The sequence below is a fragment of the Neomonachus schauinslandi genome, chromosome 11 (assembly GCF_002201575.2).
Source record: "Neomonachus schauinslandi chromosome 11, ASM220157v2, whole genome shotgun sequence".
Taxonomy (NCBI): Eukaryota; Metazoa; Chordata; class Mammalia; order Carnivora; family Phocidae; genus Neomonachus; species Neomonachus schauinslandi.
Genome location: NC_058413.1, coordinates 39,250,431 through 39,272,952, shown reverse-complemented (window position 1 = coordinate 39,272,952; position 22,522 = coordinate 39,250,431). Strand labels below are relative to the sequence as shown.

Below are 22,522 nucleotides of genomic sequence, written 5' to 3'. Positions count from 1 at the left end.
CTATTTGATAAGGCAATCTGATTATTACCTGTCAATCCTTCAATAAAAGTATCCCAAACACAAGGACTGCTAGCGTAACCAAGTTTGATACTCTCCTTTGCTCTCTTCAAGTCCAAGAGAAAAAAGTACTTCTTTATGAACTGGCAAGCCAGAATTTCAGGAGAGTACTGTTGCAAAGTGTGGTCCACATGTCCACTTGTGCTTTTGGTCTCAGAATTCAATACATTCAATTCCAAACACAACGTTGTCAATTCAGCCAGGTCCTTCTGAAGACTGTTAGCTATGCTGCACGGAGAACACACTTGGAAAATGTCATCCAGGGGCTCCCTCAGACTATTTGTAGATTCACATGCTGTTGGATCAACAGGTTCTTCATTGCCTAAAGACTCTCTTTTTTCATTATCTTCATCTAGTATTTCCTTTTTTGACTGGTCAAACAATAGCACATCCTGGTTTGATGTCGTGGATGAGTTGCCAGTATCTGAAATACCTGAAAAGTCCTTCACGGCAAACGTTTTTTCTAACTGTGAAAGCCACTCCTGTAAGACCATCCTCAGAGACGTGGGTTCAAACAAAACCAGTGGGTTCTGTAGCTTGGTCCTACACAAAACAGACAAATAATGCAATTTATGCTCCATGTGTTTTTTTAAAACAAATTATTTCATGCTAAACAAACCTACTGGATAAAACATACTTCTTGGGAATAAATGTTACTTTTCAACTCTTCAACAATTATCTCAGCAAGATGAAAATACAGAGTGTTAACTTTAATACTAATTGCTGAATTTCAATTACAAATGAGACTACCTCTGCCCCCCCCAAGTCTCAGGACCACTACCGATGACCTCAAAGTCATTCCCATTCACTATAAAACTCTCTCGTTCATAAATACTCACATTGCTTCTGCTGTCGCTTCTTTGAGCTCTTGGAGCTTGTCTTCTTCTGGAGGTTGACTAATTACTTCTCTTTTGCCCCTAGAAAAGTGTGAAAAGAGTTAAAGGGGATTAGAGCGTCCTTAGACAAATGTTTCTATGTGCTTACTAAGTGGCAAGTATTGTACTTAATATTACATGACAGAAACAGGAGTACAAAAAATGGTCCACAGCCTCAAGATGAGTAAACTCAAGTGAGAAAGAAAGGTATGCAAACAACTAACTATAACATAAATGAGAATAAAACAAATGCTAAAGAGCAACACAAGCATTGTGCTATGAAAGCACAGGAAAAGGAATAATTATTCTGGGGCGCCTGGATGACTCAGTCATTAAGTGTCTGCCTTTGGCTCAGGTCATGATCTCAGGGTCCTGGGATCCAGCCCCGCATCAGGCTCCCTGCTCCGTGGAAAGCCTGCTTCTCCCTCTCCTACTCCCCCTGCTTGTGTTCCCTCTTTCACTGTCTCCCTGTCAAAAAATAAATAAAATGTTAAAAAAAAAAAAAAAAGAAGGAATAATTATTCTGATGAGGCAATCAAGGGATGCCTTCCCCTGGAGGCAGTGCATGTGTTAGGAAAAAAGGGGGGGTGGGTGGGGGGAATGGTGCAGGTGAAAGAAACAACATAAAGAAAGGTAGTGAAGTGTACCCACTTCACTGGAGTGGAATTTAGAGCGCTTGGAAGGATGTGGCTGGAAATGAGGCTGGAAATGGGGGCTAAGGTCAGACTGAGGGCTGCCTTCAATGCCACAGCAATACCTGTACTTTTTTTTTTTTTGGTCCTATAAATACATGGATTCACGAAACTATTCTATTTCATCCGACTGTCCACATACACTGGGCCTGTGGGGCTCTCAATCCCTGGGCTAGTGCTGAGCTTGCATGCTTCTAATGCTCAGATCCCCTGAACTGTGAGTTAGGGCAGAGACCAGGTGGACAGACACTTCACACTATGCCAGACCAAGGGCTCTGCCACCACTCCACTACTCAAGGACGATGCCACCAGCATATCGTTAAGAAGGTACCTGGCAAGACCTCAATGCCAATGCTCTCATCTTACAGGCCAGAGAGCATTAGTGACTTACCCAAGGCCACATGCCAGTCAGAAGCACAGCAAGGACAGGGCCTCGATCATTGGTCATCCTACTCTTATCTAATACTCTTCTCTAACATCCCAGAAGTTTGAAGAGATTTAGAGGAGAGGAAAGGTATTTAAAGATGAAAAAGGTGCTAAATTATTAAAACTCTCTCTCAAAAGATTTGCTATGAATAGATGTCATTTTCCAAAACTTACTTTATGGTATTCACATTTTTTATGAGCTACACAATCTACAATGAACAGGGTCATACATGTGCCTTCTCCAATAGCACAGAGTCTAAGGCTTTCTTCAAAATGCCAGCTGAGTCCTCTAGCATTTACCCAGATTTATATGCAAGAGCTTACTCAGTGTCTTGTTCCTTCGGGCAGGTGACTGGACTCATCTCGTCTTCACAGAACTGCTCATCACCCCTGGGTTCCGGTCTTATTTTCAGATCAGGGCTTGTATGAAGGGTGCCAATCTTCTCAGTAGTTTTACGCACAAAGCTAGAAACACTGGAAGTCAAATACCAAAAAATACAAAAAAAACTTCGTTACTCCCAAGAACGAAAAATTCAGTACCTGAGTTCTCTATGTTCCTGTTAGTCCTACAAAGGCAACTCGGACTGAATAGAAAGACTATGCTTATAGCAACTTCCCTAATCAACTATATATTTCATATAAGGCCCACGTAAAATTTACAGTATAATAAGGATTCACTTCATTTACTAAACTGCTTTGATTCAGCGCTAAAGAAAAAGTCTTTAACTCCAGCTATGTCTACAATGTTTCTGTCAACTTAGGCAAAGGAGGCCATGTGATCACCTGCCCCATCCTGGCCAGAGAAATAGCAGAATTTCTCCATGAAACTCAGTGGCTAACTAGGAACAATATATCTTCCTTTATAAGCAAAACTGCATCCGGTAATTGAATCACTGTATTGTACATCTGAAACTAATATAACACTGTATGTTAATTATACTGGAATTAAAATAAAAACAAAAAACAAAACAAAGACCCATAAAACTGTATCCAGGAAGACTCAGATAAGCAGTTAAGTAGCTTTACAAAATCTTTTCTCTCAAACTCGAATGCCAATTCTGAAGAGTCTCCAATTCTGAGCCCAAACTGAGAAAGGATCAAGAAAAGACTAATGATATATAGAACCTGTTCCTATCAGGGATGAGGGAAAAACAGATTTTTCAAACTTTTGCTCTGTCTGGGGTGGAGGGCACATTCTAAAACAACTCAAATATCCAACTACTCAAAGAGGGAAGCTAAATTGCCCAAGATGGAAATGAGAAGTTAACAGCCTCAGGTAACAGGTTATATGAGAAATAACCTAGAGGCTTCCATTTTTTCTCATTTAAAATGTCTTTCCAGGGGCACCTGGGTGGCTCAGTCAGTTAAGCATCTGCCTTTGGCTTGGGTCATGATCCTGGGGTCCTGGGATCGAGTTCCATGTCGCATTGGCATCAGGCTCCCTGCTCAGCGGGGAGTCTGCTTCTCCCTCTCCCTCTGCCCCTCCCCCCGTGCCGCCCCTCCCTCCTGCCCGCCCGTGCTCTCTCTCACTCGCGTGCATTCTCTCTCTCAGATAAATAAAAATCTTTTTATTATTTATTATTTTTTTATTTTTTTAATTTTTTTTTAAGATTTTATTTATTTATTTGTCAGAGAGACAGAACACAAGCAGGAGGAGAGGCAGGCAGAGTGAGAAGCAGGCTTCCCGCCGAGCAAGGAGCCCGATGTGGGACTCGATCCCAGGACCTTGGGATCATGACCTGAGCCGAAGGCAGCCGCTTAACCGACTGAGCCACCCAGGCGTCCCAAATAAAAATCTTTTTAAAAAATAAATTAACTAAATGTCTTTCCATTCTCAGCACAAAAGTACCTAATGTGACAACTGAAGTGAAACAAGAAACGGGATTCAGTGACAAGACTAATTTACCTTTCCTTGACAGCCTGAAGAGACACAAGAGGAGATGGAGAACGAAATGATAGCGGGATGCCGAAGGGGAGAAAAATTTCATTCTTATCTGTCTCAAATGTCACAGGAACATGAGAACCTCTGTCTGATGAATGGAATCGAAGGGAAAAGAAAATTTAATCACACAGGGTTTTTTTAATCTTTAAAAAAAATTCTGAAATGAATAAACCAAAGGAAATGAAGGGTTCCATACCAAAATCACAACTGACCCAGATACAAATGAACAGAACACAGGTTTACAAGATGCACGGGATGGCCCACATATAAAACACTTAGGCAGGTACCTTCATTTTCCTACTAACCCTGAATCCCCATAAGTCAAAAAGAAGGTTTAGAGTCTCTATTAATCTCTTCTCAACAGTTCATCACAGGAATACTCGAACATCGAAAAGTGAAGGCAATGGCCCCCAAAACTGTAGTAATTTTTCATTCCTGATGGAAAATAATTTGGTTAGTCAAGATAAAATTGTTCTACTTCACTGGTTAATGACCTCCTTTCTTAACTTTCCCAGCACTTTGATGCATGACCATAATTAGGGACTGTATCAATGTCAGCCTAAACAGGAGGGTGAAAAACAGAACTAAACATAAACCCATTCTTTCAGTGGCAAGCAGATCTACAGGTCTGAGTGGAAAGTCTATCAACATAAAAAAGATTATTAACACCACACAGAAAACTCAATGCACAAGTTAATCCTGGCAAATAGAAGTCACGGAAAATAACTGCTTCCTACCAGCAACCAACAAAGCACACCACCATCACCTTCATTTCCGTGTGAGCTCCAACACTGATCTGGTTGGTCTTCTTCTTGAGGTGAGGCAAATTCTTTGAGTCTCTCATCTTCTGAGAGGGTCTGACTATGAAGGGAACAAGAGTCTTCATCTGACTGACTGCCTCTTCTACTACTAATGATCCGATAAATACCAGAGTCCAAGATGCTGAAACTTTCCTAAAAATAAAAAAGATCCCCCAAAAATCAAAGTGAAACTTCCCTTTATAACACAAAAAAAATTTTTTTAAGAGAACAACCAACACGAGTAAGGAGCAAGTCAATAACAGCAACTACGGTTTAACAAGGTTTAGGTCCCTGGCAGCTGGCTCACACTCACGGACTGATGACAGCCCGCTCCCGTCTTTCCCTAGCTTGCCTCCATGAGTCCTGGCAGTGAGAATGGGGCTGCAAGGAGACAATCCTGAGCTGCACTATGACTCTAATTAGCATGAAGCATCCGAAATCACGTATTAGGAGCAACTTAACTTGAGCTGCACGCTATATGAGGTACATCTGGAAACACAATACAATAAGCAATGAAACAAAATGTGGCTCCAAGACACACCTAAATGGAGGCTTCATAAGGGCTGCCCAACAGCTGAAAGAAAGCCTCCTCTTGGCAACTCCCCTCCCCCACCCCAAATCTACTATATGGAAAGGAAGGTAAACTTTGGGAACTTAAGAGATATGTGAGTACAACCTAAGGAAGAAAAACCACACTGTGCAGATAAACCCTTTAAAAAGTAAAAATACCTACATGTGACGAAATGGAGCTTCTTCTACTGCTGCAAGCTGAATCCAAAGGTTCAAATTTTAAGATCAATTCTTCCAGTTGAGTAATTAGATCATTATAGGTTGTAACGTCCAGCTGAGACTTCAAATGCTCCAATTTATCCATAGTCAAAGATTTTCTTCCCTAATGACAGGATTAAGTAGAAACCAAATAGAATAGCTTACTATTTGTAACTAAATGTAAATTCAGTGGCCAATATACTGAAAGAGGTTTAACAGAGAAGATAAAACCTCAAAAGTGCTTTAAAGAGGTTTAATAAGCTAGTGAAAGACTTAATGAGAATGATTTTAGGAATGAAGAGTTACCACATACACAATCATCCCCCTTAAAACAAGGCCTGAAATTCAAGTAAGTTTCCGAGAAAATGTAATTTTTTTTAAAATGGGAAGTATACCCTTTTTCTTACCCTCCACCCACTCCTAGATTTGTCTGTCATACTTCCTTTAGGGATTTATTGCTGCTTTATCTGTAGGTCATACAGACAGGGCTAATAAAGACAAGAAACTTTGTAGCACACTTCCACAAGCTAGGGTGGTTCTAACAGCCCAGGTGAACATGTAAGCTCTCTGACTCACTCTGCTGGCGATAATAGAGTTTTGGAAAAGACAGCAAGTGCGAGCAGCCAGGTTCCACAGGCCTCTCCTCAGCAGGCGTTCCACACAGCGTTCCACAGACAGCAGAGAAAGATGTGAGACTTTCCCGTTTAGGTGCAAACAGAACAGCTCATTCTTGCAGACAGCCACATCCTGAATATCTACAAAACCCACAGGGGTGAACACACAGAAGGTTAACCAAATACTCTTTTTCCATGTTGGTAAGGACTGAAATTATTCTAATAAATTCACTTTTTATATTGAGTTTGGCTTGCCCGAATTTCATCTCTATTATACTTGCAATTCAATGAAGAAATCATATTTTAGACACTTCTAAAAAGATCAAAAATAAAAGAGAGACAAAACCACATCTCTCTTATCTAAAATTCTATGTTTAAAAAGGCTACTTTCTGGGGCACCTGGGTGGCTCAGTTGGTTAAGTGTCTGAGCAGGGAGCCCGCTCCTCCCTCTGCCCCTCATCCTGCTTGTGCTCTCTCTCTCTTGCTCTCTCGTTCTCAAATAAATAAATAAAATCTTTAAAAAAAAATGCTACTTTCTAAACAAAACAAATGAGCAAAGGAAAGAGAGAGACAAACCAAGAAACAGACTCTTAACTACAGAGAACAAACTGATGGTCACCAGAGGGGAGGTTGGTGGGGGAATGGGTGAAATAGGTGATGGGGATTGAGTGCACTTGTCGTGGTGAGCACATGGTGATGTATAAAATTGTTGAATCACTATACTGTACATCTGAAACTAATATTATACTGTATGTTAACTATACTGGAATTAAAAATAGTAATAGTAAAATAAAATGCTACTTTCTGTGAAAAGAAATTGGGGCTTTAAAATAGCACTCTACATTAGAGACGAGATGACAACATTTCTGAGAGTTACAATCTGATGTCAATGAATGGATTTTAACACAGTATGTAAATTGAGAGTTCATGAGAAAATACCTATCTTGGCAGAACATCATGAAAGGACTTAAAAGATTAGTTTTTGATCTCACTTATAAGTGCAATCTAAAAAAGCCAAACAAGCAGAAGCAGAGTAGAATGGTGGAAACCAGGGACTAGAGGGGTGGGGGATATTAGTCAACGGGTACACACTTGCAATTAGAAGACAAATAAGCTAGAGATCTAATGCACAGCATCATGATTACAGTTAACAATACTGTATCACATAATGCAAAGTTGCTAAGAGACTAGATCTTAAAAGTTCTCATCACAAAAGACAGTAATCATATTGCAATATATAGCTGACCCTTGAACAACCTGGGTTTGAATGGCATGGGTCCATGGATATGCAAATTTTTTTCAAATGATACAGTGTAGTAAATGTATTTTCTCTTTCCTATGATTTTCTTAATAATGTTCTCTAGCTTACTTTATTGTAAGAATACAGCAAATAATACATATAACATACAAAGGATGTTAATAGCAAGGTCAACAGCAGACTATTAGTAGTTAAGTTTTGGGGGAGTCAAAAGTTACATGCAGGTTTTCGACTGTGCAGGGGTCTATGGCCCTAAGTCCCCATGTTGTTCAAGGGTTAACTATATAACTGTATCAAATCAATCCTTTGTATACTTTAAACTCATACACTATATATGTCAATTTTTAAAAAACAAACTTGTTTTTGAGGGACAACCTTAGCAACTTAATCCACAAGAAATCAGTATTAATCAGATCAGTAAGTAATGGTTCCTCTTTCTTACATTTCTACAATGTAGAAAATGACCCAGGGGCACCTGGGTGGCTCAGATGGTTGGGCGTCTGCCTTCGGCTCGGGTCATGATCTCAGGGTCCTGGGATCGAGCCCTGCATCGGGCTCCCTGCTTGGCGGGGAGCCTGCTTCTCCCTCTCCCTCTACTGTTCTCCCTGCTTGTGCTCTCTCGCTCTCTCTGTCAAATAAATGAATAAAATAAAAAAAAAAAGAAAAGAAAATGACCCAAAAGGATAAGATATATTCTGAGTTAGCAATGCTAATGATGAAAGATTTCTTTCATTTTGGTTTAAACTAAAAAAAACAGAGATTTTCTCTCCCTCAGTTATGTAAAATGCTGTTCCCAAAAGGACTTTTTTTTAAGATTTTATTTATTTGACAGAGAGAGAGCACAAGCAGGGGGAGCCGCAGGCAGAGGGAGAGGGAGAAGCAAACTCCCCGCTGAGCAAGGAGCCCGATGTGGGGCTCGATCCCAGAACCCTGGGATCAGGACCTGAGCAGAAGGCAGACGCTTAACCGACTGAGCCACCCAGGTGCACCCCCCACAAGGTCTTCTTGAACCTCAAACTATTAAGACACAAAACGGAAGCTAAAGCAAGACTTATAACAGGGATAAAGATTCAGGGTAAATAGAAGGAAAAAATTAACCCATTCAATCTTTAGCAGTGGTTACTAATATTTAAGAATAAGTGAAAATTGTATTTAAAATTATCCGTGAAAGGGCACCAAGGGGAGGCTCAGTCGCTTAAGCAACTGACTCTTCAGCCCAGGTCTTGATCTCAGGATTCTGAGTTCAAGCCCCGTGTTGGGTTCTGTGCATGGAGCCTACTTAAAAAATAAAAAATAAAAAATAATATTATCCATGAAAAACTGAGTAACTGAACACAAATTCACAAGTGTATGCTTGGGAAATACATTACAATGGGAAACATCTAGGACGTTAATCTTTATTTTTTTTAAGATTTTTATTTATTTGAGAGAGAGAGAGCAAGTGAGAAAGAGAGAGTGCCCGAGCAGGGTGAGGGCTAGAGGGAGAAGCAGACCCCCGCTGTGCAGGGAGCCCGATGTGGGGCTCACTCCCGGGACTCTGGGATCATGACCTGAGCCGAAGGTAGATGCTTAACTGACTGAGCCACCCAGGCGCCCAACATGAATCTTTAAAGGAAACGCCACCTCAGTCTATTTTTCTACTTTTCACACTGCAAAAGAATTCTCCTACGATAACTGAATCTTTCACAAGCATGAGATTAAAAATTACAAGGAAGGGGACACCTGGGTGGCTCCTTATAGAAAGAACCTTTGATAAAGATCCTGGCAGATAGTTGACCAGGAGTTTACAGTCTTTTATTGCCTGCACACAACTAAGGGCATCAAAATAGTACCATCCCTAAATGCGGCTCACTAGAGTGATTTGTGGTGGGGTATGTAGTCTATTTTAAATGTGCCCTCTTCGTACCAGTGATGGGAAGTTTAGCTGCTTTCACAAACATTAGATACAATAGCAGGGAGCCCTCTCCCCCTGCCCCTCACCCTGCTCATGCTTTCTCGCTCTCTCTCTCAAATAAGTAAATAAAATCCTTAAAAATAAAATAAATTACATAAAGAAGAAAAATATAATTACCTTTGACTTCACTCCAAAGAAGAACTTGAACATTCTGAGGAATGAAAATATAAATTCCTCTTTCTGTCCAAGTCAGCACACAGTGCTCGCTACAAAAGAAAAGGGAAGAAGTTAAGAGAATTCTAGTTTGCGTGGATACAGAAGTTTATGATCTAATTCCCTGAATTCAGACCCTCACGTCAGCTATTAAATTGAGATTGTACAAAGAAAATACAACAGTGATCCAGTTAATCAAGTCCTAACACCTCTTTTATGTCTGTAACAAGAGCCCCTTAAAAAATAGCATAATATGGTGCCAAACTGGGAAAAATTTAGGTACATACACTAAAAACCTTCTAAAAAAAGGAAAGGCTGGTATTGTATCTAATGTTTGTGAAAGCAGCTAAACTTCCCATCACTGGTACGAAGAGGGCACATTTAAAATAGACTACATACCCCACCACAAATCACTCTAGTGAGCCGCATTTAGGGATGGTACTATTTTGATGCCCTTAGTTGTGTGCAGGCAATAAAAGACTGTAAACTCCTGGTCAACTATCTGCCAGGATCTTTATCAAAGGTTCTTTCTATATTATCTAACCTTGTGGCAACTCATCAAGATAGGTGTGCTTTTCCCTGTTTTATAAAAACAAAAACCCCTGAAACTCAGATGAAATAATACACCCAAGGAAAGTCTCGCTCCAACACGTGGACTAAATTTTACTCTACACCTTACAGAATCTACTTCTTCCCTCATTTACCCTCACTGACCCACCCACCAACTATTACCCAGAACCCTGACTATTCCACATACTGCATTTCCATAAAGTCATAGATTTTTTAAGTGCCAAACCAAATAACCCTTCCTTATTTCCTTTATTCTTGATGCTCAAGCAGGGGCCAACCCTCCTGATCGTTCCTTCCTTCCTGAATCTCACCTCCCCGGACTCTGGGACACTGCACTTTCCTGGGCCACCTTTTCCAGTCCTCTGGTACTCTCCATCTCTGCTCAGCTCTTTCCATACTCCTCAGCTTATATTTACTCATATACTCTCTCAAGGCTGCTACTATTTCTCATATACCAATGGGTCATCTCTGCTTCTTCCCCTCAGTCAGGGCATCCCAGCTTATAATGCTCTAACTCTAGCCACCTCCCAAGGATCACAGAAGTGTTACTCCCCTCTGGAATCCTCTGAGAATCCTCCAAGAGCCCACAGCAACTGCTCTTCCTTCTGCACTCACCCTATTTCCTGTCAACCCTGTTCATATGGCACTTAGTCACGTACTGCACTGTTGCAACCCTTATTTTTTATTATTGTTAAACTTTTTATAGAAACACCACATCTCTCCAACAAAAAAACAACACTGGGGCACCTGGGTGGCTTAGCTGGTTAAGCGTTTGACTCTTGATTTCGGCTCAGGTAGTGATCTCAGGGTCATGAGATCGAGCCCTGTGTCAGCCTCCATGCTCAGCTGGGGGTCTAACTTGAGCTTCTCTCTCCCTCTCCCTCTGCCCCTCCTCCCAACGTGTGCACGCATGCACTCTCTAATAAACAACAACAACAAAAAAATAGGGACTTTTTTTTATTTATACCCCCAAGAATACTAAAAATGGTACTATATGGCTATGAAACACTAGGAGTGATATTTAAACGGAACTAGGTCCTCACACAAATATTAAACATTTTGCCAATGTAAGACAAGGTCACTGTCCCTATGAGAAAATAATCTTTGACACAAAGATGGAAGAACTGGTCAGAATGCTAATCTGAAGGAAGAAAAACTAGAAGGCTACGTTCAGGAGCCAAAGAAGATAAAAATAAGAAGCCAGAGGATCCCTGAGCAGAGATGCAAGATCATGATTTTGACACTAAACTTGATACCCAGCTTGGAAAGATTCCTTAGGAAATCTTAGGAGGGGGGCTTCTGTGATTATACATCCCTCATCCCCTTGTACTTTCATTGATAATAAACAGACTAGGACACAGCCTAAGAGTACTGCTTTAAAAGTCAAGGAAAGGAGGGGCACCTGGGTGGCTCAGTCATTAAGCGTCTGCCTTCGGCTCAGGTCATGATCCCAAGGTCCTGGGATCGAGCCCCGCATCGGGCTCCCTGCTCCTCGGGAAGCCTGCTTCTCCCTCTCCCACTCCCCCTGCTTGTGTTCCTGCTCTCGTTATCTCTCTCTCTCAAATAAATAAAATCTTAAAAAAATAATAAAATAAAAGTCAAGGAAGGGAAAGCGATACTGTTTGCCCAAAAGAAAACAAAGCATATAAATTTGCTTCCTTTGGGATTTGTGGGTGTAACAGTAAAGGTTACCATTGGACACAAGCATATAGGTGGGGAAAAAGTAAACAAACAAAAGCCCTCCTACTCATGTTTAAAAAAAAAAAATCTTTATTGAATTGTTTAACTGAGCTGTTACTTGAGAGCCTTCTGTGTGCCCAAGACCGAGCCCATAGCAAAGGAGCTGACAATCTGGTGCTGGCTTGGATATTCATGGTACAGTGAAAGAGGGGTGGTGACAGAGGAATGAACAAGATGTGACAATAGCGCCTGGGAGTAAGTGTCTAATCTAATCCTGCTGGAGGAGTCAGCACAGGCTTCAAACTGGCATTAATTATTACCTAAGCTGCGGAGTAGGCAGACCCAGATCATCAAGGGCTTTGTAGGCTATGGCAGAAACTGTAACAGGAGCTTTAAATAGCTTAACTCAAAGGAATAATTCTACCAGGAGAACCAAGCCGACTGTGGCCTTGCCATTAGAAAACACACTCTTGGGTAAAGGGCTTCCTCGCAAATCAAACCACAGTCACCAAGTGTCTATCCCGTGCCAGACACTATGCCAAGTGCTGAGAATAATGTAAGGAACAAAACAGACACAAAGCCCTTATGCAACTGTCTAAGAGTAAGACAGACATAAATGTTGTATGAATATGTAATTATAAATCATAATATGTGCCATAAAGCAAGAGTTTTTAATATGCTTTATCTAATTATGAGCAAATAGTCATCTTTTCTCAGTCATTTTCGGAGCGAATTAGGAATATGTTAAATTGTCTATAATTTAATTTTAAATACGTCAGTGTAGGCAGTGTGACATATACATACATTAGGGGCAATTAGTTAACATTTCAAGACTTTTTTTTTTTAAATCACATTCTAAGAGCAGTTAGCCTTTGATGAAAGAACCCAATCAGACTATCCTAAAACAACCTCTAAAATAACATTCTCTGAATCTGCTTTAGAGATCTTATACATTAGTCTAAGGGATATTAGAAGTAATATCCACTGATGAAATGAGTTCAAGATACAGAGATTGGCTGGAAATCATACACCGGCACTACCACACGTGTAGAACAAGATATAAGAATCGGCAAACCCAGCCTTTAGTGGCACTCTGTGCTGCCACTTAATAGTGGACTTTTGCACCTAATCCAACTGGAAGGCTAGCTGAACCCTGATGTTAGAATATGGCTGAATGTGGGGCGCCTGAGTGGCTCAGTCAGTTAAGCATCTGCCTTCAGCTCAAGTCATGATCTCAAGGTCCTGGGATTGAGCCCCGCATCCGGCTCTCTGCTCAGCAGGGAGTCTGCTTCTCCCTCTCACTTGCCCTCTGTGCTCTCCCCGTCTAAAAAAATGTTAGAATATGGTTAGAATATGTGCCTCAAGCAGATCTTTCATGCAAGGTACTTGTCAGAGCACCTAAAGGACACAGAGTTGAAAGCTTACCAAGCTTACAAGGAAAAGTTCTACAATTAGGTTTCTGACATACACATGTGTGGCTGACTTCAGTCTGAGACTTGCTTTCACTGTAACCTCCCACCAGGTAGGGGAGATTATGAGAGAAACAGTACCGACAGTTCTTAGCTCTAATTATCAGAATGTCCCTGACAATTACAGACTGTCCAATTGGTTGAGGTCAATTTGAAACCAAAAAAGGGCAGCATATTTCTATGATCTTTTTATTCCTCTTATAACACTTCATGTAACATAGGCATCTCCTAATTTTCCAAAAACAGTTTAGTACAAAAACCTTTTAAAAAGCTAACTGCCGGGAGTGCGCCTGGGTGGCTCAGTCATTAAGCATCTGCCTTCGGCTCAGGTCATGTTCCCAGGGTCCTGGGATCGAGCCCCACATCAGGCTCCCTGCTCCGTGGGAAGCCTGCTTCTCCCTCTCCCACTCCCCCTGCTCGTGTTCCCTCTCTGGCTGTGTCTCTCTGTCAAATAAATAAAATCTTTAAAAAACAAAAACAAAGCTAACTGCCAGGGTACCCAGGTGGCTCAGTCGGTTAAGTGTCTGCCTTTGGCTCAGGTCATGATCCCGGGGTCCTAGGATTGAGTCCCGCATCAGATTCCCTGCTCAGCAGGGAGTCTGCTTCTCCCCCTGCCTCACTCCTGGCTTGTGCTCTCTCTCTCGCTCTCTCAAATAAATAAAATCTTAAATTAAAAAGCTAACTGCCTGTGAACAAGAAGCAAAGAGAAAAAGTGGTTTTTGTTTTTGCTTTTGTTTTTTTTTTCTGAAAGATCAAACGGAGAAACTTACCTAACATGCAAGAGTCTGGGGAAAGACAAAGATTGGGAGGATCCAACTGTATGATCATACTGAGGATCTGATCTAGGAAGTAAACGGTCTGTTAATGATTGAATCACAACATAATGGTATGCTGTTCCCTACATAGGAAAAGTTTTGCTGCATCTAACTCATCTGCCTTTGTTCAATCTACTTTAATCATACCAAAGATAAGTGGTTAAAGACTTTTTGGTTTCTCTAAGTCTTTAATAAAAATTCTACTTCACTCTTAGAAGGCATAGTAAAATCTTCAACTCATCTAGAATATTCGAGATTTCAACACAACTCCTGCAATTAAATTCCTTAAATTGTCCCTACCAGCCATACAAATCATTACCTTAGAGTAATCACAGGGAGAGGTGGTGACGAGAGGAGTTTCTTAAACTGATGTGTACTTATAACTTCCCCATCAAAGTTCACTTCCCACATCCTGGAGCCAGGGCGAGCACAATATATTAGGGGTTGCTGGCCTGAGGAACATCTTCCAGGGAAGAAACAAGCTCCGTATTCTCCATCTCTTTCCTTGCTTCCGATTCTCCAAAATTTTTCTCTAATCCCCAAAAAAGAAGAGAAAGCATGTTTACTTATAAAAAAAAAAAAAAGTCAAAAACAATGGCACTACAAAGCAGCATGGCCATAATAACCACTCCCATAATGTCCTCTCTGGAAAGAACAGCAGCTTGGAAAGTCAAAACAGGGCTCTAGCTTTGATTTGCCATTAACTATTTCTGTAACAGGAAGCAAACCACTTCACATTAGTACTCAGTTTATTATCCACAGAATAGGGGCTCATAATTAATAAAAGGCCCCTTTCAAATCTACAAAATGAGTGCTAGCAAACCACTTCATACATCCTTAAATCCTACTGACAAATTATTTAAAAAATCCACCCAAGTCGCCTGTAAAAGGTGGACACTCCATGGAAGCTACTAAGCTACCCCTCCAACCCTGTCTTCCAGCCATTTCCGTACTACAAACACCCAGGAAACTCCTCACTCTTTCCTCCAAATGCTGAGTCCTTCTGAAACTCTGCAACTTTGAACATTCTGTTCCCTTATGGTTACGTAAACTAAATCGAAAGAAGAGCTTAGTGCACTGCCTGGGAACATGGAAGGTGACAATGTGAAGGTGTCTCATCCTAAAACCTGCTTTCCTTATTCTTTAGGACTTCATCATTCTTCCGCTAAGAGACTTCTTCAATGCCCATAAGCTGAATTACATGCTTCCCAGAGCACTCACCACATTATACAGGGCAACTGTGTCTATTAGAACAATAGATTACGACCTTCTTTAAGACAAAGGCCATTTCTTGCTCTTCTTTAGTTTAATGCCCAGGCACAGCATCTGGCCTATAGAAAGCACTAACCAGACATTGCAGTGCTCCATATACTCAAACTCTTCTAGTAGAGAATGATCTCATATGCTCTCTGGTGTGAATTTACAAGGTGACCTTAGACATAATTTAATAAATATCCCTGTACTTATTTGTTTCATGAGTAAAATGTAACCTCAGCTTTAGTATATGAAGAACTGTAAGAACAGTACATACCCTGAGAACATGGATGTGAAAGTGCCTCGAAATGCATACAGAGCAATCTAAGAAGTTATGGATTTATTACTTATGTTCCTTATTCGGGAAATTATTTCTTGACTACCTTATATCCTCTATGATGCTTAATACAGTGCTAAGGGTCCAGAAGAGTGCAATAAATGTTTGCTGAGTGAACAAATATAGGCAACTCATTCTTACTCATATGCTCATTAACCTTGCTTTCTACATTTTCAAATATGTAACAGGCACAAGGCTAGTAAGTATTTCATATACGTTATCTTAGTTAATCCTTAAAACTATCTCCACCTTCTGGATGGGGAAACCAACATTTAGCATGGCTTAAAAAGTGGCAGAGCCAGAATTTGCAATCATATTGTCAGGCTCCATTAGTCAATGTTCTCTCCCCTATACCATAGGTTCTTTGTTTCTATTTTTTCTATTCCTTCCTGGGATCCACCCTGCTCATCAACAATACTAACAGAAAGTAGCCAGTTGCTGGCAGGAGAAGAAAATTTGTATCTATCCCTTCAATTAGTTACTAAGAGCCCCCTTTTCAAAAATAAAAATGCTGGTGCGCCTGATGGCTCAGTCGGTTAAGGGTCTGACTCTTGATCTCAGAGTTCAGGTCTTGATCTCAGGGTCATGAGTTTAAGACCCGCATTGAGCTCCATGCTGGGTGTATAGCCTACTTAAAAAAAAAAAAAAAAAATGCTGTTTGTTGGGAGGGAATATAGTTCGTTGAAACAAACAAAAAATTTTAAACATAAATTATTGTACTATCCATTTCCCCCCATACTGAATTCCAGTCAACAGGAAGTGGGCATTTCTTTAACATGTTATTCTAGCAGCAGAATCTATGTTATTCTCATAACCAACTCTAGCCACATCCCTGTGAATGGGAAAATGATGATTAGCAACTCCATTGCACAGAAGGAAAAATAAACCTCTACTTATTTAGCTCTTTATTTTAAAAAGTCTATCATGTATCTTTCTAAATTGGGTCCCTTGGAAAACTTGAAAATCTACAGACAAAAATAGTTAGGAACTTGGTGAAGTTAATACTTTAAAAATCTCAAGTGTGGAGTTAATGGCCAAAGGTCCAACGTCAAAGGATGTTTTGGGGGAACTGTGAGATAAGAGCAGAGGCACAGAATTGAGACAGAAAAGTTCTAGTTTTGCAGGCATGCTCTATCACTTGGGATGCCTAGGCTTTCTGATCTGCAAGAATGAAAGGGTGATACTAGATGATCTCCAATTCTCTAAGTCTAACTTCAGACAAGTCTAACTTGTCTGAGACAAGTCAGAACCAAGTACATCCTCCTTCCCACTAATTCCATGTAAACTGACCAGGTGCATCTCAAAGCCTTGCCTCTCTGCTGTCCAGCTAGGTTCTCTGGTATCAGACACCTGCCACCTGCTATAACTGGCCTCCTTTCCACATGCCTTTTCCATCCAAGAAAATAAATACATAGTATACCTTCTCCCCAACCTTCCCTCTACCATCCCTGACTCCGAATACATTCCTTCAAACCTTTTGTAATAATCTCCTGCTTTCCAGAATAGCAGCCTTCTAATTGAGATGTATAAACTCCTGGAAATTAAGACTTTCCAAGCCTGGAGAATTCTAAGGACATCAATTTTCAAATCCTGATATTCTATATGCACACTTTCTTAAAATGACCTGAGAACCCACTTAATTAATGTGACATTTAAGGCTGTCACTCTATGGTGCCAATTTACCAACTTGATCTTCCCCAACTCCCCTACTTAAGCCAGGCTGGTAGGTTTTAAAATATGCCTAATTCTTTCTCACTTTTCCCCAAGAGGCTGTTCCTTCCTGCTAGAATGTCCCTTCCTTCCCCTCTTACTCCAAATTTAGCCTACCAAAAATCATCATCAAAATTATTGAAGCTGCCGAGTGGTTTCATGGGGATTCAATATACAATTCTCCTTTATGTATGCTCAAAATTTCCTTAATAAATATTCAAAAGGGTGGCTGGTCCTGAAGAATATGGTAGTGGGGAAAAAAGAATCAGGAGTGAAAATTTCCCTGCAGTGAGGATGTCTGAGGAACTTTAGCACAGTGATACATAATACTTATTCCAAGTTGTTTCCTATTTTGTTCTGGTGTTTCAGAGACCAATCTGTTCAGAGAAACACTCCTTTGCCATTCACTGAACCTTTGGTTCAACCCTTGAGATTTTGGTAAAATATGTCAGCTTCACAAAGCTCTTAATTATTCTTCACCCAATTTTACCCATTAGTAAAATTCTATTAAACATACAACAAATCTAAACAACAACAAATTCAATCAAGGAAGACTTCCTGATTCCCCATATTGAAACAGGCCTTTGTCAGGCCTTCCCTCAAGGTCCTTTGACCATACTTCATGGAGTTAACTGAACATCTGTCTTAGTTGCCCACTGGACTGTCTCAGTCTCCCGTCTTTCCTATTCTCTAACATTAGCTTGCACACAGCTGGTTCCTCATTAGCATCTGTATTACTGAATGAAGGGGTTTGGGCTAGATGACTTCTAAGTCTCTGAGAGTTCTAGAATTCTGCATAACCTATGACTCATGGTTGGTCAATATACCTCTCAGTGTCACACAAGAAGGATCGAGTAAGTGAAGATATAAGTAGTCTTCCATCCAAATAATCTAACTGCACAACACAGGAGTCAACTGTTGTTACTGTTTGAACAGGAAACATCACAAAGGCAGCAGCTGCCTAAAAGAGACATGACAAGGAAAGAAGACTCATCTTTACATACCCATACAATTTCTTTCTCTTTACCTTTTAAGTGAAAATAATTTTGGATAGCAAAATAAAAATTTTAAATGGGCCAAAATTTAATTTGCCTGTTAGGATATCAAAGTTTCACTCATTTAAAAAGCTGTGAAATACTTCGTTACATAACTGTAGAAGACAACTCTTAAGGCTCTGTTTCTGGTTATCTAATCTTAGAAGCTGGAACGACAAAGACAAAAGCAAGTTTTGGAACATGTGACAGAACTTTGTCACACCGAAAACAGTACTTCTCCCTTTGGAAAAAAAGACAAATTAGGGCTATACTACCTGTAAGGTTCCGAATGTTTTTTGGGATCAAAAATATGTTAGGAATCTAGAGGTAACTTTGATGGGTTACCATGGCCAAATCAGAAGAATATTCTTATGTGTTAATTAAAACAAAATAATTAAGCCAATGGTAGTTAGATTTCTTCTTTCCTGCAAAAATCCTACGTGGAAATAAGCCAAGCTCCCCACTACAACAATTTTAGAGAAGAGGGACAGTAAGAATTTGGTCTGCTCTGCCTTAATGAGAGACAGGAGCATTCTGTTAGGATAACCTGAAACTTAACCCTTCTACTCCAACAACTGTAGCAGGAAGCCTGGGACCCCGGCAGTTGAACACAATTCAGGAGGTACCTTTTAAGGTTCAATTTATGGTAAGTCACATCCATTCTGAGAAAAAAATATACCTAGACTCATGAGTTTCTTCTAAACAGGGACCAGGAAAATAGGTGCCTGGACAACTGATACCATTTCTATGTTTCCCATTTTGTTCACACAAAATAAAGAGGCATCTTATCGGGGCACCTGGGTGGCTCAGTCAGTTAAGCGTCCAACTCTTGGTTTCAGCTCAGGTCGTGATCTCATAGGTCCTGGGATCAAGCCCTGCATCGGGCTCTGAGCTCAGCGAGGAGTCTGAAAGATTCTCTCCCTCTGTCCCTACCCCCATTTATTCTCTCTCTCTCAAAATAAAAAAAAGGAAAGAAAAAAAGAGGCATCTTTATTTTTTTTTTTTAATTTTATTTATTTGTCAGAGAGAGCGAGCGAGAGAGAGAGCAAGAGCACGTGGACAAGCAGGGGGAGGGGCAGACACAGGGAGAAGCATGCTCCCCACTGAGCATGGAGCCCGATGTGGGACTCAATCCCAGGATCCTGGGATCATGACCCGAGCTGAAGGCAGACGGGTGTCCCGCATCTTAACTTTATTAATACTCTAGTATTAATGCTTAATTTAAGTGTGCCATACAGGTGAATTACAGAGTACTGTAATAGACAATGTGCAAATTATTGAAGTTAACTCACAAAAGATACCCTGCAACAGTATCAAGCTAAACCAGGCTACTATATGTACTACACACAAACAAGTCTCCTCAAAATTAATAGTCTGGGCTCTAGATCAGTCCCCCAAGAAATATAATAGATATAATTGTGTCCTTCAATTGAAATTATGTAAGACAGTATCTTATATCTCACCCACATACACAAAGAACTGGACTGATTCTTACCTTTGCTTGTTTAGAAGTGTTAAGTTTGATGGCAGAAACTTTCCCCATATGATCACCTACAAAAACTCTAAGAATAGCTGTGTCCCAACAGAGAGCTGTAACTTTTCGGCCTTTATGCTCTGAAGACACATAAATTCGTTCTGGTTTCCCACGACGCTCCTGATTTAATTCCCAAACAACTATAAGACCTTGACTGCAAGAAAATGAGTCATAGAGGCAGATTTTTGGCAATGGTGAAAAAGGTGCAATTTCTTTGTATCACAGTATCAATTATATTAAATTTACAGGCAAACTCCTGTTCTTAAAAAAAAAAAAAAAAGTAGAAAGTCAAGATACTAATTTCCTTACTTTTAGTCCACCTATCTAGTACAAGAGAACTTAGACTTTCTAAATTATCTCTGTCACCTTTCTCTTTTAAGGCCACTGAAATATTGTTGCCTCACACTGACATTTTCCATAAACCATAGTGACCAACTATCTATCTGTCCTGGTTTGCAGGGAACTGAGAGAGTTCCTTAGGACACGAGACTTTCAGTGCTAAAATTGGGGACAATCATAGGCAAACCAGGATGGTTGGCCACCCTAACAAACATACAACTACATCTGTCAATTTAAACTGTATTTAGAGGGTCACCTGGGTGGCTCAGTCAGTTAAGTGTCTTTGGACTCTTGATTTCGGCTCAGGTCGTGATCTCAGGGTCATAGATGGAACCCCTGCATGGCATCGGGCTCCACACTCAGCAGACAGCCTGCTTGGGATTCTTTCTCTCCCTCTTCCTCTGCCCTTCCCCCTGCTGCTCACTCTCAAAAAAATAAAATAATAAAATAAAATAAAATAAAATAAAATAAAATATAAAATTAAGTTAAATTAAATCAAAATAAAATAAAATAAATAATAAAATTAAATTAAATTTAATTTAATTTAAAAATGTATTTAGGAAAGATCAGATCATTTTAAAGGAGTTTCTCACCTGGTAGCTACAGCAACATAATCATCATCATGTAAACAACAGGCAACCTGAGAAATTGCACCTTCCTGTAACACAAAAGGAAAAATATTAGGCGTCTCAAAAATGTTCATTTTTTACTTTTAAATCTCAAGATTTACATTCTCCTTTTACTCCAAATGATTATTCATAATAGAGAAATTCAAATTTACGAAAGATAGTCCAAATGGTATGACAGGACTACCCTTAATCTTACCCTGTGTGAAAGAAAAAGCCTGTGCTTCCAGCCTTCTTTCTGAATGAGATTGAGTCCTCCTCCTGAACTGCCCAAAGCCAACCATTTCCGAGACACAGCTATGCTCGTGCACTAAAAACATTTAAACAGACAAGATCATCATAGTCACATAACCAAATTAACTACCGGAAATAAATACGAAGGATCTGTGTAGCAGGTTCCTCCCCCAACCCTACCCCCTGCCCAGTTGGCCACCACATAATGGCACTCACCCTTTCATTCTAGTATAGTGAAACATACAGAACATTTTGGTTTTAAATGTTTAATTGAATCTCAAAATGACTGAATAGGCTCAACTGTACAAATGAGTAATTTTCTCTTAGCAAAATCCAGTTATCAGACCATTCATCTTTTGCATAATTTGGCTTGGTCATTCCAATGTTGACCACAAGGATGAAAGATCAAGTAAGTCTCCAGGCGATAAAGCAATGCTTTAACCATTTACTCACTTGAATCATTTCTAGTCTACATAATTGGCACACAAACTACCCACAGCTTTTAGAACAAGTAGGACTGTGGAAGACACAGATGCAGGTCAATTATGTCTCCCCCAACCACGCTCAGCTTGCTGATTCCTTTCCTTATCTACCAGAAAAAAACAGTGGCCATGCTGGGACCAATAATATTCTGTGGCAAAATTTGTTGCTTGGCTGATGAACAGACACTCCCAACACTCTCAACCTTGCTTTCCACCACAGAAGCTGGAAAATCTAAATATTCATTTACCCAGTCTCTCTCTCCTTTTTTAAGATTTTATTTATTTATTTGACAGAGAGAGAGAGAGCACAAGCAGGGGAAGCAGCAGGCAGAGGGAGAGGGAGAAGCAGGCTCCCCGCTGAGCAGGGAGCTTGACATGGGGCTCTGATCCCAGGACCCTGAGATCACGACATGAGCCGAAGGCAGACGCTTAACTGACTGAGCCACCCAGGTGCCCCATTACCCATTTTCTCTTGAAGCTAGGGGGGGAGCTATGTGACTAACATCCAGCTAATAATAAGCCTGCTAGAGTTTCTTAGAAAGGTTTGCCTTACTAGGTAAAAGGCAGAGTCTAAAGAAAAGAAAGCCTTTGAAAAACAATGGATAATGATACAATAATAGTAGGGGACTTGAACACCCTATTCACATCAATGGATAAATCATCCAAACAGAAAATCAACAAGAAAACAGTGGCTTTGAATGACACGCTGCACCAGATGAATTTAACAGGCATATTTAGAACATTCCACCCTAAAACAGCAGAGTACACACTCTTTAAAGTGCACATGGAACAGTTTCCAGAATAGATCACACATTAGGCCACAAAACAAGTCTCAATAAATTAAAACAAAATCAAAGTCCTACCATGCACCTTTTCTGACCACAACACTATGAAACTAG

The 22,522-nt window shown here is 40.3% G+C and overlaps 1 protein-coding gene across 1 annotated transcript in view; it reads right to left on the bottom strand.

Moving 5' to 3' along the window:
* The window catches only part of HPS5 (HPS5 biogenesis of lysosomal organelles complex 2 subunit 2), a 47,077-nt gene that overhangs the window by 12,445 nt on the left and 12,110 nt on the right, over positions 1-22,522 (bottom strand). The window contains exons 3-16 of the mRNA XM_044919243.1: positions 21,107-21,217; positions 20,875-20,939; positions 19,904-20,096; positions 18,202-18,335; positions 14,393-14,605; positions 14,029-14,100; positions 9,504-9,592; positions 6,137-6,315; positions 5,526-5,684; positions 4,759-4,945; positions 3,957-4,080; positions 2,375-2,524; positions 897-974; positions 29-600 (exon numbers count right to left, since the gene is read on the bottom strand). Of these exons, the coding sequence (XP_044775178.1) occupies positions 29-600; positions 897-974; positions 2,375-2,524; positions 3,957-4,080; positions 4,759-4,945; positions 5,526-5,684; positions 6,137-6,315; positions 9,504-9,592; positions 14,029-14,100; positions 14,393-14,605; positions 18,202-18,335; positions 19,904-20,096; positions 20,875-20,939; positions 21,107-21,217 (2,326 nt within the window). The remainder of the gene's footprint in view (positions 1-28; positions 601-896; positions 975-2,374; positions 2,525-3,956; positions 4,081-4,758; positions 4,946-5,525; positions 5,685-6,136; positions 6,316-9,503; positions 9,593-14,028; positions 14,101-14,392; positions 14,606-18,201; positions 18,336-19,903; positions 20,097-20,874; positions 20,940-21,106; positions 21,218-22,522) is intronic.